General features: G+C 27.6%; 5 protein-coding genes across 5 annotated transcripts; 4 read left to right on the top strand and 1 right to left on the bottom strand.

Moving 5' to 3' along the window:
• Positions 1–937: 937 nt before the first annotated feature.
• On the bottom strand, positions 938–1,282 carry GO595_006891 (uncharacterized protein; the record flags this gene model as incomplete). Its single annotated transcript, XM_067920295.1, has 1 exon — positions 938–1,282. One exon carries the CDS (start codon positions 1,280–1,282, stop codon positions 938–940), a length of 345 nt encoding a protein of 114 aa, XP_067772933.1.
• A 4,228-nt stretch (positions 1,283–5,510) lies between these two features.
• GO595_006892 (DNA-directed RNA polymerase I subunit rpa1) lies at positions 5,511–7,184 on the top strand (the record flags this gene model as incomplete). The annotated part of the gene is made up of 1 exon (XM_067920296.1): positions 5,511–7,184. One exon carries the CDS (start codon positions 5,511–5,513, stop codon positions 7,182–7,184), a length of 1,674 nt encoding a protein of 557 aa, XP_067772934.1.
• A 480-nt stretch (positions 7,185–7,664) lies between these two features.
• Positions 7,665–9,896, top strand: GO595_006893 (beta and beta-prime subunits of DNA dependent RNA-polymerase; the record flags this gene model as incomplete). The annotated part of the gene is made up of 1 exon (XM_067920297.1): positions 7,665–9,896. The coding sequence occupies one exon, from the start codon at positions 7,665–7,667 to the stop codon at positions 9,894–9,896; it is 2,232 nt and encodes a 743-aa protein (XP_067772935.1).
• Positions 9,897–10,395: 499 nt separating this feature from the next.
• GO595_006894 (guanine nucleotide-binding protein-like 3) lies at positions 10,396–11,529 on the top strand (the record flags this gene model as incomplete). Its single annotated transcript, XM_067920298.1, has 1 exon — positions 10,396–11,529. The coding sequence occupies one exon, from the start codon at positions 10,396–10,398 to the stop codon at positions 11,527–11,529; it is 1,134 nt and encodes a 377-aa protein (XP_067772936.1).
• Positions 11,530–12,371: 842 nt separating this feature from the next.
• GO595_006895 (uncharacterized protein) lies at positions 12,372–13,115 on the top strand (the record flags this gene model as incomplete). The annotated part of the gene is made up of 1 exon (XM_067920299.1): positions 12,372–13,115. One exon carries the CDS (start codon positions 12,372–12,374, stop codon positions 13,113–13,115), a length of 744 nt encoding a protein of 247 aa, XP_067772937.1.
• Between the last annotated feature and the right edge of the window lie 5,623 nt (positions 13,116–18,738).

Raw genomic sequence — 18,738 nt, forward strand, 5'->3', positions numbered from 1 at the left:
ACATGTATTATGAATAACATGGAGATAATACATTGAAAATAAACAATGAACAACAAATCAAACATGAGATAATATTAAAATTAATAAATAAACATTTTATGACAAGAAAAATCATGAATATCCATGAATAAACATGAGATAACATAAAAAATCATAAATAAATATCAGATAAAATGAAAAAAACATGAATAAACATGAATCAACATATTAAATCATGAGATAATATGAAAAAAACATTAATAAATATGATATAACATGAGATAACATAGAAAATCATGAGATAACATTCAAAATTAATTTATAAACATTATATAACACGAATAAATATGAAATTATGTGAACAAACATAAAAAATTATTAATACAAATGAGATAATATGAAAAAAGTTTTATAATGAGAAAAAACATGAATAAGCACAAGATAAGATAGAACAACATGAATGAACATGATAAAACATTTGATAATATGAAAAAAGCATGAATAAACAAGTGAAAATACACAAATTTGATGAAGCTTTATGCATGTACATAACATAAATTTATGTTAGGCTATCATTATATTATTTTCTCATACAATTCCATAATTAATATATCAAAAATAATATTTTTTATTCAATATTAGAATAATTCTGATCAAAACACATGTTTTCAATCAACAATATACATTTTAAAATAATCTGTTGTATTCCTACATGCAAATATTTTGATGAAATTTTGGATTATAATGGCATTTTTTTTAGCAAAAATGGCATTTTTATCAAAAAAATCGAATAATATATTTTTAAATAGCTAAATTATTATATGGTAATAACATAAAACATTATAAAAACATTAAATAATATAAAATAATATTAAAATTTTTAAAATATATTTAAAAAATTATTTAATTATTAAAAAAATTAAATAAATCGATTGAAGTTCTTACACTTAATCTAGATTTATTCATCATCATACCAGCATCGATTACCTCCATACCAGGCTGATTTAAGAATAACATAGGCCCATTCATTTGCCTCAAACCATACTGGATCTTTTGGTTGAATTCTTTGGCCATGTCCTGGTCTACATGAAACTCTGTGTCTCTTTGACGGATGGTAATAAAATGCATAAACATTACCGGAATCAACACCTGTAATAAATCTACCACCTCCATTTGTTGGAATTTCATTTTTTGCTGTTAGCAAGAAACCTACTATTTTGCTGATTTGATCTATTAATTCGTTGAAATCAAGATCTCCTTTAACATTAACTAAAAGTCCTGGCTTAGCACTGTTTTTCCTCATTATTTTCTGTTGATTGTCTGGCAACAATGATAATAGGGAGTTTCACATGCTGTAACTTTATTCTCGAAAATGATACTCTTAAAGTCTTTAATGTTTCAACTATTACACGAGATGATATTGAAACCATTGGTCATTTTTCAAAACTGCAAATTGGGAGCAATGTATTTGTGATTGATAGCCATGCTTTTTATAATCAGAGCAAATTAACAAATGTAGTAATCGGTGAATCTGTTACAACGATTAAAGATTATGCATTTTATGGTTGTTCTATGGACCAGCTTATTATTCCTATATCAATTTCCTTAATTAATGAATCTGCATTTGATGCATGCACAAAATTAAAGGCAATTAAAATCTCTGAAAATAATGAAATCTATTCGAATTATAATAATGATGGAATTGTTTATGATAAAAAACATATCAAAAGTAATATTATGTCCATCAGCAGTAGAAGGTATTGTCAATATTCCTAGTTCTGTTCAATTAATTGAAGATTATGCATTTGAGGATTGTTTTCTTATTACAAATATAAATATCCCCAATTCTGTAAAATCAATAGGATATTCCTCTTTTTCTGATTGCAGGCAGATAACAAATGTTATAATTCCAGATTCTGTTGAAAAAAATTCAAGAATTTGCGTTTTATAGGTGTTTAAATTTAGAGCAAATTGAAATTTCTTCTTCAGTTTCCCTAATTAATGAATCTGCATTTGATGCATGCACAAAATTAAAGGCAATTAAAATCTCTGAAAATAATGAAATCTATTCGAATTATAATAATGATGGAATTGTTTATGATAAAAACATATCAAAAGTAATATTATGTCCATCAGCAGTAGAAGGTATTGTTAATATTCCTAGTTCTGTTCAATTAATTGAAGATTATGCATTTGAGGATTGTTTTCTTATTACAAATATAAATATCCCCAATTCTGTAAAATCAATTGGTGTCTTTTCGTTCATTAATTGTTCTTTGTTGACAAATTTAAGTATTCCCAATTCAATCACAGTATTACAAGACTTCCAGTTTTATGGATGTTTGTTCCACAATGTCAATATTCCAGACTCAGTGGTTTCAATTGGTCTATTTGCATTTCAAAATTGTCCAAATTTAGTATCTGTAACCATCTCACTAAATAATGTATATTACTCCAATTATAACAATGACGGAATTGTATATAACAAAAATATTACTAAATTAATATTTTGCCCTTCTGGAAAATCAGGTGATGTTGTAATTCCAAAAACCATATTAGCAATCCAAGAATATGCATTTGAAGGTTGTTCTTTGATTTCTAGTATTGATATTCCCAGCTCAGTAAGAACGATTGGATTAGGCGCATTTATCAATTGCAATAGCATTAAGAAAGTTATCATTCCAGAGAACATTAATGTGATAGATAACTATGCTTTTAGTTCATGCATGAGTCTTGAAATTGTTTGCTTCTATGGTAAGAATGAACCATCGTGTTATAATACAACATTTGATAGTCCAACTATTTATGTAACAAATGAATATTCTAAAAGCACTTTTGCAGAGATCAATGTTACCAAGGGTAACAAAATAAGCGATGTATGCCCATTGAGCCATAGTAATGGTACAAAGCTTCATCCAAGTGCAATTACAGGAATTGTTATTGCCATAGTTTCACTGTTCTTGGAATTATTATAATAGAAGATTATTCCATTAATGCAATAATGAATCATAATTTATTAATGAATCATTTCAGTGATAAATTGGTTTTTTGATAATAATTTGTTGCATAAAATTGTTGTATCTTTTTGATTTATTATGACTTACAATAAATGATTTCGCATCATCAACAATAATAAATTAAATTATCAACACATGTGTTGTTCATTGTATTAATTATTATAATAATGAGTTATCTCATTATCTGATGTATTTTAGTAATATTTAACTCGTTATATAATATTTTATATTTGTTCTTTGTTGTAGATATTTATATACATTTTTTTTATTCTTGATTATATCTTCCGATTTTTTGTTTTCAATGGAATTTAAATTATGATATTAAAAATAAATAAAATATTAATGTAATCTTTAATTACTCTTATTATTATTCTCGATTTATCTAATTCGTTTGCATTTTTACTTATATGTGGTAATATATTAATAAATATATTGCAGAATCCAGTTTCATGATCTTTATTTGTTTGGTACTGAGTATATAAGATATTATATTTTGTGCTTAAAAAAACTTGATAATATTTCAATATTCTTTATGAAATACGATAAATTATTAGTTTCAAATATTAATCAAATGAACATAAATATTCTAAATAAGGTGAAAATTCTCAATTCTTCGAATTATGCAATAGATAGTGTAACAAATTGGTTTTTTAACTAATAGTATATTTAATATATCTAATATAAACATAACTTCTTCATCGAATTTAATGTCATTCCTCTACCAATAATTATGCAATTTGGCAATATTTCTAAATGTCTATAAAGAAAATTTAATGATTGAAAACAATTGCATTTGGACATGATGAACATAATGCTCACATATTTAGATTTAATAATGAATATTTAAATATGATATAATTTAAAAATAATTTTTATTGAATAGAAGTCGAGATAAAAGGGTCGTTCTTTTTTTACCCCCACCCCCCCTCCTCATATATTTTTTATTTCAAATAATGATTAATGATATTTTTGGGTAATTTTTACTTTATTTGCAATGAATTGATCAAGAAATATGTTTATTTATTGCTCATTTATCTTGCATCTATTGGTCATATCGTTTACCATCGGCGCACCGACGAAAATAAACCATACAAAAGTGATATTTGTCACTTTTAAAAATGAAAAAAAATTTATCTTGACTTATCATGAATATTATTTCATATTTATATTAATTAATATCCTCAATTATGTGCATATATTATGTATTTTTAATGGCTAGTTCTTATATCTTCCCAGTATACCTATGACCGAATTTCGGAAACGAATTTAATATATATTATCATTATAAATATTGAGTTCGATAAATATATTATATCTGAGAATGTTGCGTGTCAGTGCATATTTGTCATATTAAAATTGAAAATATCGAATAATTTAAAATTATTTTAAAAAAATACAATGGCAATTTATAAATTTTCAGAAATTTTTTATGTCAAAAAATGTAGAACATAGAAATCGAATTTGAGAAGGAATATTTTCTCACAAAAATATTTTGAATGAAAATTTTTCAATGCTATTCAAAAAATCACGCATAATTGAAAGGCATTTCCACTTTTTGAGAGGAAGGTATTCAAATTTTCCCTTTTGCTTGGAGAGTACCAAAAAGAAATCTTAATAAGGTTATCAGGGGTGCTGATTCCGGTAGTATCATTTTCTCGACTTAAAAATACTTGCATCTAAAAAATCAAAAAAATGTACCACCCAGGACTCGAACCTGGAATCTCATGCTCCGTAGGCACACGCCTTATCCATTGGGCCAGTGGTACTTCTGGATTTTTTTATTACAATATTAATGAATTATTATTGGATATGAATTATTTTCAAAATAACATTCTTCCATTGAACACTCAATGATGGATGAGACAGGGCTTTGGAACGACTCATTAAAAACATCTGTTGACCCTGAGACACGAGATCCATTTTAATTTAATGAGTTTTTCAGCTGATGAGGATTTTTTCTTGTCCGTGACTGCAATTAAAATTTATCTTAGATAATTTCAATGTTGCATAACGAGTTAAAGTCAAACAACATTTTTTAAGAAAAGAATAAATTTTATTAAAAATATATTTAGAAGTGGCATTTTCTTAACATAAATTTTAAAGAGGACAAGCTATTGCTATAATAAGAACTTTGCAAGTTTCTGGTGAACTATTAAACAAGCCATGATAATGACCTGGACGAACTAGGACAGCATCGCCTTTGCACATATGGACAATATTATCATCAACAGTAATATCAAGTTCTCCTTCTTCAACAATAAATATTTCGTTCATATCGTAATGTTTATGTTTTTCAACAGATTGGTTTGATAATATAATAGAAACTGATATTTGCATAATATCTCCTTTTGTCAATGTATTGTCATCGAATAATTCGATATAGTTCGATTCATTTGGTACAATTACATTTTTCCTTACTTCCATGGAAGAACTCCTTCTGATAGACCGTTAATGCCTCTGGTCGTGTGATATCAAAATTGAACGGGTTGAGTTGAACTTTGCCTAAAGCTCAACATGGAGTTCCAAGAAGTTCGTTCTCCCATTTCTTCAGTTAAATTCACCTCTTACACAAAAGAAGATATAGAATCTTTTAGTGTACTCCCAATTACTGGAAGTGGTATTTTTGATCATTCTGGAAATCCAATTAAAGAAGGTGTTTATGATCCTCGTTTAGGTGCCACAGAAAATAGTCAAAAATGTGAAATATGTGGTCAAAATGCTTGGAATTGTAATGGCCACTTTGGTCATATTCATTTATCAAGACCAGTTTATCATCCTTTTTATATAAAAAATTTGAGGCAATTAATTTGTGGCATGTGTCCACATTGCAACATGCTAAGAATTCCAGAACAAATTGTAATCCAAGTTGAAATGGCTCTTAAACTTGTTGCTCGTGGTTTTGTTATCGAACATGATTTTATGAATTTTGTTGATGATGGTGAACAACAGCTTAAAGAAAAGATAAGAGTTATGGAAGAAGTAATTCATTCTACTCCAGTTATTCCACCAAACTCTTATACATCTTCAATGCGTTCAACGGTCATCAAAACTTTTCTTTCTAAGATTGCAACGTATAAGAAAATATGTTCAAATTGCCAAAGTGGTTGTTCTGAACTCAAATTCGATTCATTTCATTTTCAATTTGTTAATAATAACGATGCATCTTTTGTTCCAATCGAAAACATCAAAGAATTACTTTACAAATTTTATGAAAAAAATCAATCTTTCTACAATGAATTCTTTTCTGATATTGGCCCAAGTCAATTTTTCATTGAAACAGTATGTGTCACACCTTCAAAGTTCCGTCCAGCAAGTGTTTTAGGAGATAAAATCAATGCTCATCCATCATCATCTGCGTTAGCAGATATTGTTAAATCTGAAATATCACTTGCAAAATCTATAGCTGACGATGACAAAGATGGAATTAATAATAACCATTCTCGTCTTCAATCAAGCGTTAATGCATTTTTTGATAATACTCTTGTTAAAAGTAATAAGAAACTTCCACATGGTATTCGTCAAATTCTTGAAAAGAAAGAAGGACTCTTTCGTAAAAATCTTATGGGTAAACGTGTAAACTTTTCTGCACGTTCAGTTATTACACCAGATCCATATATTTCAACAGATGAAATTGGGGTACCCGAAATTTTTGCCAAAACTCTATCGTACCCAGAAAAAGTCACAGAATTCAACAAAGATAAACTGTCAAAACTGATTTTAAACGGTCCCGATGTTTATCCTGGAGCAAACTTTATAACAAATGGTGAAGGACGTACTTATAGGTTAGCAAACATGACCGATCAAGAAAGAAATAAATTTGCAAAGATGATTTATTCTAATGATGGTTCTATGCCAATTATTGTTGGTCGACATGTTCAAGATGGTGATTTTGTTTTAATTAATCGTCAACCAACTCTTCATCGTGTTTCAATTTTAGGTATGAAAGCACGTGTTTTACCAAATCAAAAAACATTACGTATGCATTATAGTAATTGTGCCTCATTTAATGCAGATTTTGATGGTGATGAAATCAATTTACATCTTTTACAAAATGAATTAGGAAGATCTGAAGCAAAAGAATTTATCATTATCATCAATTCATTATGTAACACCTACAGCAGGAAATCCAATTCGAGGTTTAATTCACGACCATGTAGATTCAGGTGCTTTACTTACAATGAAAGATAAGTTCTTTACATATTCCCAATATTCACAACTTGTATTTTCTGCCTTTGGTAATGAACCTAATTGTCGTTTAATATTACTTCAACCAGCAATTATTTATCCAAAACAACTTTGGACAGGTAAACAAGTTATATCGACAATTTTGATAAACCTTACAAAAGACAAGGAACCGTTAATGCTCACATCAAAAAGCAAGTTCACTAATCAACTTTTACGTAGTGATCCAGAAGAATGTAATGTTTGTTTCTTTGATTCTGAATTAATGTATGGTATCATGGATAAAGCACAATATGGTGCATCTACATATGGTTTAGTTCATAGTCTTTTTTGAGCTTTATGGAAGTCAATTAGCTGGTCGATTTCTTACAATGTTATCATGTTTATTTACATATTATTTACAAACACATGGATTTACATGTGGTATAGATGATATGGTAATTACACATAGAGCTGAACATATTCGTAATGAAATGAATCAAAAAAATGAAAGAAGCAGCAAAAGAAGCAGGTCAAAGCTTTGTTAAAGAATATGGATCACCAGCAAAATCACATTTACCATTTAAGCAACAACTTCTTGAATTAGTTATGAAGCCGGACTTAAAGGAACGTTTTGATAATCATATGAAGAATGCAATTAATCCAATAGCCACAGAGATTATTTCCGCCATCTTTCCATTACAATTATCGAAAAGATTTCCAAAGAATTGTTTAATTACAATGACACAATCCGGAGCTAAAGGATCAGTCGTTAACTTATCACAAATGGCATGTTTATTAGGACAACAAGAACTTGAAGGTAAACGTGTACCATTTATGTCATCAGGTAAATCATTACCATCATTTAAACCAATGAAATTAGCGCCTATAGCAGGTGGGTTTATTAGTAGTCGATTCTTAACAGGTTTAAAGCCACAAGAATATTACTTCCATTGTATGGCAGGACGTGAAGGACTTACAGATACTGCAGTTAAGACAGCTAACACTGGATATTTACAACGATGTATCATTAAACATATGGAAGGAATTCGTGTAGCATATGATGGTACAGTCCGTAATAGTGATGATAATATTATCCAATTCTTATATGGCGAAGATGGAATTGATCCAATGAATAACAAATATATCGAAAAATTTGAGTTCATGGAAGATAATTATAATGCATATTTAAGCAAATTAAATATTAGTGAATTAATGGAAAAAGCAGAATGTGAAGAAGCGATGAATTTACTTGATTCGAAAGAAGAACGTATTAATCCAATCCAATCAATATATCCACCACATATTCATGTCGGTTCTATTAGTGAATCATTTGAGAAATCATTAAATTCATATTGTGAAAATGAAAATATAGAACATAAAATTGATCCCGAAAAACTTAAAGCTATAGCATTATTTAATTATTTTAAGTCACAAATTCAACCAGGTGAAATTGTAGGAATTATAGCTGCACAAGCTATAGGTGAACCAGCTACACAAATGACATTAAATACTTTTCACTTAGCCGGTTATGGTGGCGCTAATGTTACATTAGGTATTCCACGTTTACGTGAAATTTTAGTTGTTGCTACACATTCACCAATTACACCGACAATGTCTATACCATTAAAGATTCAAAATGATAAAGAAGAAGCAGAAAAATTTGTTTCTAAATTCAAACGAGTTTCACTGAAAGAAATTATTAAGTCATATAAAATCATTGAAGACTTTAATGTTAAAAATGAAGTTAAACGGAATCGAATCATTACAATCATATTAAAATTTAATGAAGAACAATTTAATAAATGGAATTTATATGAAGATGAAAAGTTATTAACATTAAAACGTAAATTCTCATCATTACTTAAAAAGAAAATTAATTCAATACTTAAGTCGACAGGAATTAAAATTAATGAAGTGAATAATGACGACTTAACATTAAATGCGAATTCTAATCAACGTTATGAAGAAATGGGTGCCGATTTAAGTAAAAAGAACACACGTAAAAATGAACAAAATTCATATGAAGCAGATGACGATGAAATTGGTGAAACAAATAAAAGTAAAAATAATAAAAAGAAAAAGTCAAATGATAATGATGAAGAAGAACCTAAAAATGATGAAGACAAAATGGAATTAGATATTAATTTAGAAGAACTATCAATGTTTGTACGATTTAATATCTCAAATGTAAACATTAAAATATTATTGGATTCAATCATCGAAAATGTATTAAATGAAATTAAAATCCAAGAAATTAAAGGCGTAACTAAAGCTAATTATACTTTCAATAAGAATGGTCAAGTTGTAATAAACACAGAAGGTTATAACTTCGATGAAATTATCGAAAATGATTTAGTCGATATAAATCACTTCTATACAAATCATATCTATGGTATATTGGAACATTTCGGTATAGAAGCTGCAAGAAATGCAATAATTAAAGAAGTACAAAATGTATTTAATGCTTATTCGATATCAATCGATAAAAGACATTTGCAATTAATCGCTGATTACGTAACAAACACTGGTGAATGGTTGGGAATGAGCAGACACTCAATGAAGTGCTGCCCTTCGCCTTTCCAACAAATGTCTTTCGAAACAACAACGCAATTCTTATCTTACGCATCGTTACATGGAAGTAAGGACAATATGAAGTCACCTTCCGCGTGTTTGTCAGTGGGTAATGTGGTGAATGCAGGCTCCGGTTTGTGCGAAATTATGGTACCGTTTGAGTGAATAAATAAATAAATAAATATAAATTAATTTTCTGATTTAGAGAAATCAAATTTGATTGTAAATCAGCGTTTAAAAAGATACACAATACATATTGCAATAATAAAGATTTTATTAGTTGTACAGTATGAATTAAATAACACCGAAAATTTTTTGCGTTTTAGGAGCTCTCTAAAATTTCTTTATTTGATTTTTGAATTCTGTAATTAAAAAAAAAATACTTATCATTCAGAGTCAGTAGGAGGAAAAAAAGTTTAAAATTTAGAAAAGTAGTTACGATTTTTTGATCAATGATTACTATTTGTCGGTTTACGAAAAGCGTTATCAACTATCAAACCAACTAGTATTATGGATTAAGATAGATATACTTAAATTCTAAAAATTTATGTGAAAGAAGGCAGCCGTTTAAACCGCTACGCATAAAGTTTTGAAAGATTTCGTGGTCGAGTAAGAAGCCATAATTTTAATGGGGAAAAAGTTATCCCGACGTCCTTCCCTTAAAATGGCTGCTGTTATTCGTAAAAAGGCCAAAGCCAAGAGAGAACGTGAAAGGAAGGAAGCCAAAACAAAGAAATTCCCAAAGAGATCAAAGAAGATTTTAAATCCTCCACAATCACTTCCAAATCGAGAAGCAATTGCAGCTCAAGTTCATGAGGGTTCAGCTTTCTTAAATGATGTTATTCGACAAGTAGAATCTACACGTGTTAAAGAAAAGAGAAAACCATTTGAAATTCAACTCGAAAATGTGAAAAAACAACTTGCACAAGCTCATAAACAAAAAATACAAAATGCTACAAATTCATATCAGCAACTTTTGGCAGCAGTTGAAGAAGCAGATACAATCATAGAAGTATTAGATGCACGTGATCCAACTGCATGCAGACTTCTTGAAGCAGAGACCGAAGTTTTACAGAATAAGAAAAAACCACTTATCATTATCCTTAATAAGATAGATCTTATTCCACGTGAAGCTGCAATCAGATGGCTTGCTAAGCTTATCGAAGTTGCTCCAACCGTTGCTATTTCAGCTATTAATACTCAACTATCACTTCCAGCAGTCAGAGATATCATAGCACAAGTTGCACCCAATGCACAAAAAGTCGGTGTCATTGGAATTAGAGGAGTTGGAAAATCAACAATTTGCCAGTTTAACAGTGGTCTTCTTCTTGAAGTTGAATCATATTCATTCCTTGTCCCAACACCAGAAATGGGACTTCTACAAGGAGCTGACTTTGTTGACCCAATTCATGAACTTGCTACTGAAACTTTCTTACGTCGTAATGATGATAACATTTTCCTTACCTTGGAAATCCCACCAGTGGAAGATCCTAAAGAGTTCTTTAGAGCATACGGACAAAAGTATGGTACAAACATTAGGAATGCGGCAAAATTGATCATGGATGAACTCTGGAATGGAAGATATAAATATTTCACTGTACCACCAGATGCAAATTTAACAAACATAATGCAATCACAGCAAGTTGCTTTGGAGGCATCATTGCCATTGGAGCTTAGTGGACAGGAATATATCCACTTAAATGAGGGAAATCCTTTGGCAATAGATGAAGAACTGCTCGGAGAAATCATGGAAGAAGAAGAAGAGGATGATGAGGAAAACCCCGAAACAAATGAATAAAATATTGATACACTGCTTTTAAATGTCCAAAGTTTTTATACAAAATGTGACAGCTGTTATAAACCGTTTTGTACGAAATTTTCGAAAATTCTTGAAGAATCCATTTTTCTCTACCATTACAATATTTGTTAACACTGTTACATCCAGAATATGTGAAATTAAGTTTATGTGGATGAAAATAGATTATTGAAGATTCGATTCAATTTACATGTAAATAGCAAAGTTAATTTAATAAACCAAACACAACTATTTTTAAACTCAAAGTAATGGAGGAGAAACATGTAATGGATACTGTTAATTTTACACTTTGTGCCAACAAAAATTTAAAAAAAAAGAACGTTCAGAATTTTCATTAAACTTTTTCAATACTTTAGATGATCGCACAAAAAACTGACATTAAAAATAACCGTTAAAATAACAAAATGCACCGAAATATTTTCGAATTGGTTTCAAAAACAATTCGAACAGGCAAAGATACAATTGATTACTCTCATGCCTTTCATATTGTTGATATTGCTAATAAAAGCGTCACAGATCAATCAAATATTTTTGAGACAATAGAAGAAATAATGATATCAAGTGAACTTTTAGATAAATTGAATTGTATATCTCTCGTTGATTTCCTTTTTAAAAACGGAAGTGCCCAATTACTCAAATCTCTTCAATCATCAAAATCAATTAAAAAAATTGGTGTAGATCCTGTTACGAAAGATCCTGCAGTTCACAAAGCTCTCTATGATCTTGTAGATTCATGGGTTGAAGAATGTAAAAAGAATAATGTTCTTCATAAAGATTTTGTTGAATGGGTAAAAAATATCAAATCTTATACATACAAATACGTAATGACACCGGAAACAGCCAACAAATTTATCAGTGACTTTTCAGCGTCATATGAATTACTTAAGATGTTCAATCAAGCAATTATCACTGCTCTTAATTCTGGAGCGGGAGCAGAAGATAAAACCCTTCAAGAAATCCTTCCAAATGTCAACGAAGTCCATCAAAGGCTTATTAAACTTCTTCCAACAATGAGTGATGAATATGTCAAATCAATCATCAATTATTTAATTGAATTCTGTAAGTTATATAAGGCATCATACAATAAATTCCTCAAAAAGGGATCATTTGATGTTGATGCTCTAAGGGAAATCGAAGCCCAAGGAATACCACAGAGAGAACAAAAGAAACCAAAGAAAAAGACCACTAAAAAGAAAAACGCAGATGATCTTCTTGACTTGATCGGAACTCCACAAATGCCCCCGCCAAAACAGAGTTCCCCACAACCTGCACAACAGGAAACATCCAACACAGACGATCTCCTTGACCTCCTTGATCTCTTACCAAAGCGTCAAGAACCTTCAATGCCACAAAACTCATCTCAGCATCAACCACAACAACCGCCACAACCGCAATACACTTCACAACCGCCATCTCACAAAGGAACTCAGCGTAAGAACCAACAAAAGCACAAACGCCATCAAAAAAATGAAGGGTTCGAATTCGAGGAAGACAAAGGAAGTTCAGTATCTGATCAACAATTTATTGATTTCCTGAGTTCAATACACCCAAAACCACTCAGTAAATGATATTTGATTATTACTGCTTAAAATATACTTATTTATTGTGTTTCATTCCTTTTTATTATTATTTTTCATTAATTTTTTTTAGAAAAAGATTGAACTTTAAATAATATATTAGAACTAAACAGTTATAATTTTCAAATATCTTGAAAGTCTGTGATTATTCCGCATTATAGTTTAATTCATCAGCTGTATCGTTATTTCTATCTACAGTGTTTTCATGATTGATATTATATGAATATGTTGTTCATCTCAATTATATTAATTTAAATATCCATCATATTTAAATATATGTAAAGGGTGTGTAGCTCAGTGGTAGAGCGCTACATTTGCATTGTAGAGGCCTGGGGTTCGATCCCCCACACATCCATTTTTTTAATGTAAAAAAGATTTATTTCCTAAAATTTTTTGATTACTCGAGATTCATTGAAATTTATCGATTTCCTGAGATATATTGATTTCTTGTCCCAAGATGTCAAAATTAGCTTTTAGCCTACCAAAATAGTTTTCCACTATTACACGAACTTTTTCGATTCGTGTATTGGTAGCTATTTCTTATTGTGTCAGGTCTCTTCCTTTTGACTTTTCGATAGTGAATGCTTCCGGGTATCCCTATAAATTCAGGCCCGTATACCGTTTATCGAAAAGTAGTCGAAAATGACCTTCAATTTGTGTACCATTTTGCATTGTCAAGTGTATATATAGAAATTTTTCAGCCACAAATCATGAACTGAACCAGGGATACCGACAGAAAAAAGTGTACAGAGACCGTTTGGACGAACGAGAGCTCGTATCTTCACTCCGCACATACCATGTTTAAAGGATCAATTACGTTTTTGTTCTTCTTTTAAATCTGGCTTATTTATATAAATAAATGTGGTGTCAATAGCACCAAATGCATTTGGGAAGTTTTGAAAATGTCGTTCTTCTAAGGTTAGTTTGTATAGGTATTACACAGAATTTCGCGACTAACGTTAGCATCGCGCGATTCTTTGGATCGTGAAATGTATCGTTATATACAAGAGATTCTGCAATGTTGGAAATTTGACCAATTAAACTGAACTTAGAATCAGATGCAAGATATGTTGATGTATTCAAAAGCATACTTTTTGATGCCAGAATATGTTTTCTGCCTTGTCCAGTACTTTCAAAAACTAATTGACATGCTTCACAAATTTTGTTAAATTCATTTATATTAAACCTGGTTGATGTTATCAATGAAACTTCTCTGTTGGTATTGATCAATTCTTCAAATATGCTCCTTTTTTGAAATTCGTTCTCATCATTGTCTTCATTGATATTGTCATCGTCATTAAAAGTGATAACCCTATTTTGATATTATTGCTGCAAAGCCATGTTCATTTATGTAAAGTGATAATTTTTGAATTGAAACAAAACTAATTACTATTCAAAATCTAACATTTTGATAACATCATGAAAAATTATAACCGTAATTCATTCGATTTTCATCTGAAAAAGTCAAGCTTTTTCGATAAAACTGTTTTGGGTGCATGTTATTTCGATTTTCGACTGCTTTTCGTGATTAAACAATTTTTCGATTTTCAGCGTTTTTTCAAAAAAAATTTTATTCTTCCGAAACAAACGACTTTTTTCGAAATACCTCTAATAATTCAACAATATCAATCGAAGATTTTATTGGTTTTGATGGAATTTATATACTATTTCTGGAAAAAAATTTCGTTTGGGAAATAGTGACTTTTTCATGTAATAGTGACTTATTTCGGAATAAGTTTTATTTCAGAATAGATTTATTCCGAAACAGACTTATTCCGGAATTAGTATTCAATTCATAACATTGTCTGTTTGAAACATGTTTTCTGTTTTTTGCTAAAATAAGCATTTTTCAAAGAAGTCTTTATTTAATGATATCAGTTGTTCTGTTTTCCACTTTTAAACTGTTACCATTTTTTATAATGATGTTAACATGTCATAATTACGTCTGCGATGGAAGGAATCCCGTCCCAATTTTCCAAACCTGCTTTTGATAGAGAGTAGGTGACTTAAAAAATACCCAAAACATACACACTTTTGGACGGTTATCGACTCAATTTTTGACTTTTTGAACTGTTGTATAATTACAACAAGAAAAAAATCAAAAATTTTAAAATTAAAAAATTCTCGAAAAAATAAAATTATTTATTTTAAAATAATAATATCAAAAACATAATATATATAAGTAGAAAATATATTTTATGGCATATAATGAAGAAAAAATAATTTTTGATGTAATTAATGCAGATTAATAAAAGTAAAAAAATTTCAAAAAATAAATATCATAATCAAATTCTCCATATGTTAAAACATATGGTGGTATATTATTTTTATTAAAATATTCTATGTATATGATTTTATTTAAAAAATTTTTCTTTTTCATGATGCCATTTTTGAATGAGTATACAAATTACTAGGAATTGTGAGATAATATCACCTATTCAATTTTTTTTGGATACTTCCTATTTTTGTCAGGATAATTCTGATAAAATATAAAATGTCAGATTAACGAAAAATAATACTTGAATTTTGTAAGCGAATAATGATTTAATTTTAATTTTATATTAATAACTTTTGTTTATTTAACACACTTTATAAAATGAAACGTATAATATATAATGTAATGTATAACATATAATGTAATGTATTTTAGACATTGTAATGTATAATATATAATGTAATGTATAATATATAATATAATGTATAATATATAATGTAATGTATAATATATAATGTAATGTATTTTAGACATTGTAATGTATAATATATAATGTAATGTATAATATATAATGTATAATGTAATGTATAATATATAATGTATAATGTATAATGTAATGTATAATATATAATGTATAATATATAATGTATAATGTATAATGTAATGTATAATATATAATGTATAATATATAATGTATAATATATAATGTATAATATATAATGTAATGTATAATATATAATGTAATGTATAATGTATAATGTATAATGTATAATGTATAATGTATAATGTATAATGTAATGTATAATGTATAATGTATAATGTATAATGTATAATGTATAATGTATAATATATAATGTAATGTATAATGTATAATATATAATGTAATGTATAATGTATAATGTATAATGTATAATGTATAATGTATAATGTATAATGTATAATGTATAATGTATAATGTATAATGTATAATGTATAATGTATAATGTATAATGTATAATGTATAATGTATAATGTATAATGTATAATGTATAATATATAATGTATAATATATAATGTATAATATATAATGTATAATATATAATGTATAATGTATAATGTATAATGTATAATGTATAATGTATAATGTATAATGTATAATGTATAATATATAATGTATAATATATAATGTATAATATATAATGTATAATATATAATGTATAATATATAATGTATAATATATAATGTATAATATATAATGTATAATATATAATGTATAATGTATAATGTATAATGTATAATGTATAATGTATAATGTATAATGTATAATGTATAATGTATAATGTATAATATATAATGTATAATATATAATGTATAATATATAATGTATAATATATAATGTATAATATATAATGTATAATATATAATGTATAATATATAATGTATAATATATAATGTATAATATATAATGTATAATATATAATGTATAATATATAATGTATAATATATAATGTATAATATATAATGTATAATATATAATGTATAATATATAATGTATAATATATAATGTATAATATATAATGTATAATATATAATGTATAATATATAATGTATAATATATAATGTATAATATATAATGTATAATATATAATGTATAATATATAATGTAATGTATAATGTATAATATATAATTTAATGTATAATAGACAATGCAATACATAATAGACAATGTAATATATAATATAAATAGTTGATATACATTAGTTATTATTAATTATCCATTTTACATTATATATTATCCATTATACATTATACATTACATTATATATTATACATTACATTATATATTATACATTACATTATATATTATACATTACATTATATATTATACATTATCCATTAACTATTTCTTTATGACTTTTTAGATGCTTCGATTTTAATTTGATCTTGAATATATTTCAATTTTAAAGGATAAATTATTTTTTGATAACATTATCTAATATCAACCTCAATTTATGTTACTTTTCTATTAATTTCGATGGAGATACACAAAGTGGAGATAATTGAGCTTCACGTCTTAAATGAAGTCAAACATATTCATCTGATTTTGGAATAAAAACAGCAAATCCAATTGGCACTTCAACATTTTGTTTCCCATCGCGTCGATATTGCCTCATGAAATTTGCATTTTTAATGAAGGAAAGATCGATTTCAATGTTGGCAAGTTGTTGAACGATAGCAAAATACTGGTTGACCGTTAATGGTAATGACAATTTGACTATCAAATGTCCAATTGTCATTACCATTAAGTTCTGCTTTTATAAATATCAGTTGTAAATTTGTATGTATTATGGATTCCAATGTGAAGAAGTTTTTTCATAATTCGAAGATTAACTTGAGATGACTGAACATTATGCTTTTGGGATTTTGGTAAAAATCTACTATATAAATAAACCAAGATGAAGAGTGTCATGTATAGTTTTTTTTGTATATCCGAATATACAGATATAAAAAACATATAAAGGAATTGATATAAAAAACCATGTAAAGCTCAGACAGAAAGGGCTCATTAGTACTGTACTAATAGTACATCAGATGTAGATAGCATTTAATGAATTTTATTTTGGGATCAACTTTGATTTTAGATAATTTTTCAAAATTAATTAAGATTTTGAATTCAGAACACAATTTTTTTATATAAATATTCTTCGAATTATAAAAAAACAACATTCTAATAAACAACATCCGAAAAAACAACTTGTATTGAGATGACAATTTTTCTTTGGTTTACTCGAATCGCTAGCGATCTCTCAGAAATTTTTTTCAATGAACTCATAATAGAATAAAATTTAATACAATCGTTACTTGGAGCACATGCTTAATGATGATACCACCATAAACACAGGAGATCAAAATATGAATAATTTATCAACATGCTTGAAATTCCTAGTTGAGCTTGAGAAAACTATATTCAGTCTAACTCAAGGAAACTTCCAGGCATCTGCAAATAAAGTCTTGGAATTATTCGATGGAAATTTCCCAAATACATTCAATATTATTATAAGTAACATCGTTTATAATGCATTTTCATCACAAAAGCATGTATTTGATGCTTACTTAATTTTTTTAAAAACACTTCAATCTAAAGAAGAAGAAAATAATCAAAGTGTCGACAAACTAATTTCAATTTTTATCAAACGTATATCTACATTCAGCACACAAGAATCATATTATTTAATCGAACAAATGATTGAACAAAATTTAATTGATAAAAATATCACTAAAAATATTAATTCAAAATATTTTTCTCATTATAAAACAGAAAAAGAAAACCAAAACCATTTTTCATTTGGGTTTAATGAAAATGATCCAATAGAAAAATACTTTTTTAAAAATTATGAAGAACTTTCGAAGAATGATTTT

Source organism: Histomonas meleagridis, assembly GCF_020186115.1.
Source record: "Histomonas meleagridis strain 2922-C6/04-10x chromosome Unknown contig_5, whole genome shotgun sequence".
In the NCBI taxonomy this organism is placed as follows: domain Eukaryota; phylum Parabasalia; order Tritrichomonadida; family Dientamoebidae; genus Histomonas; species Histomonas meleagridis.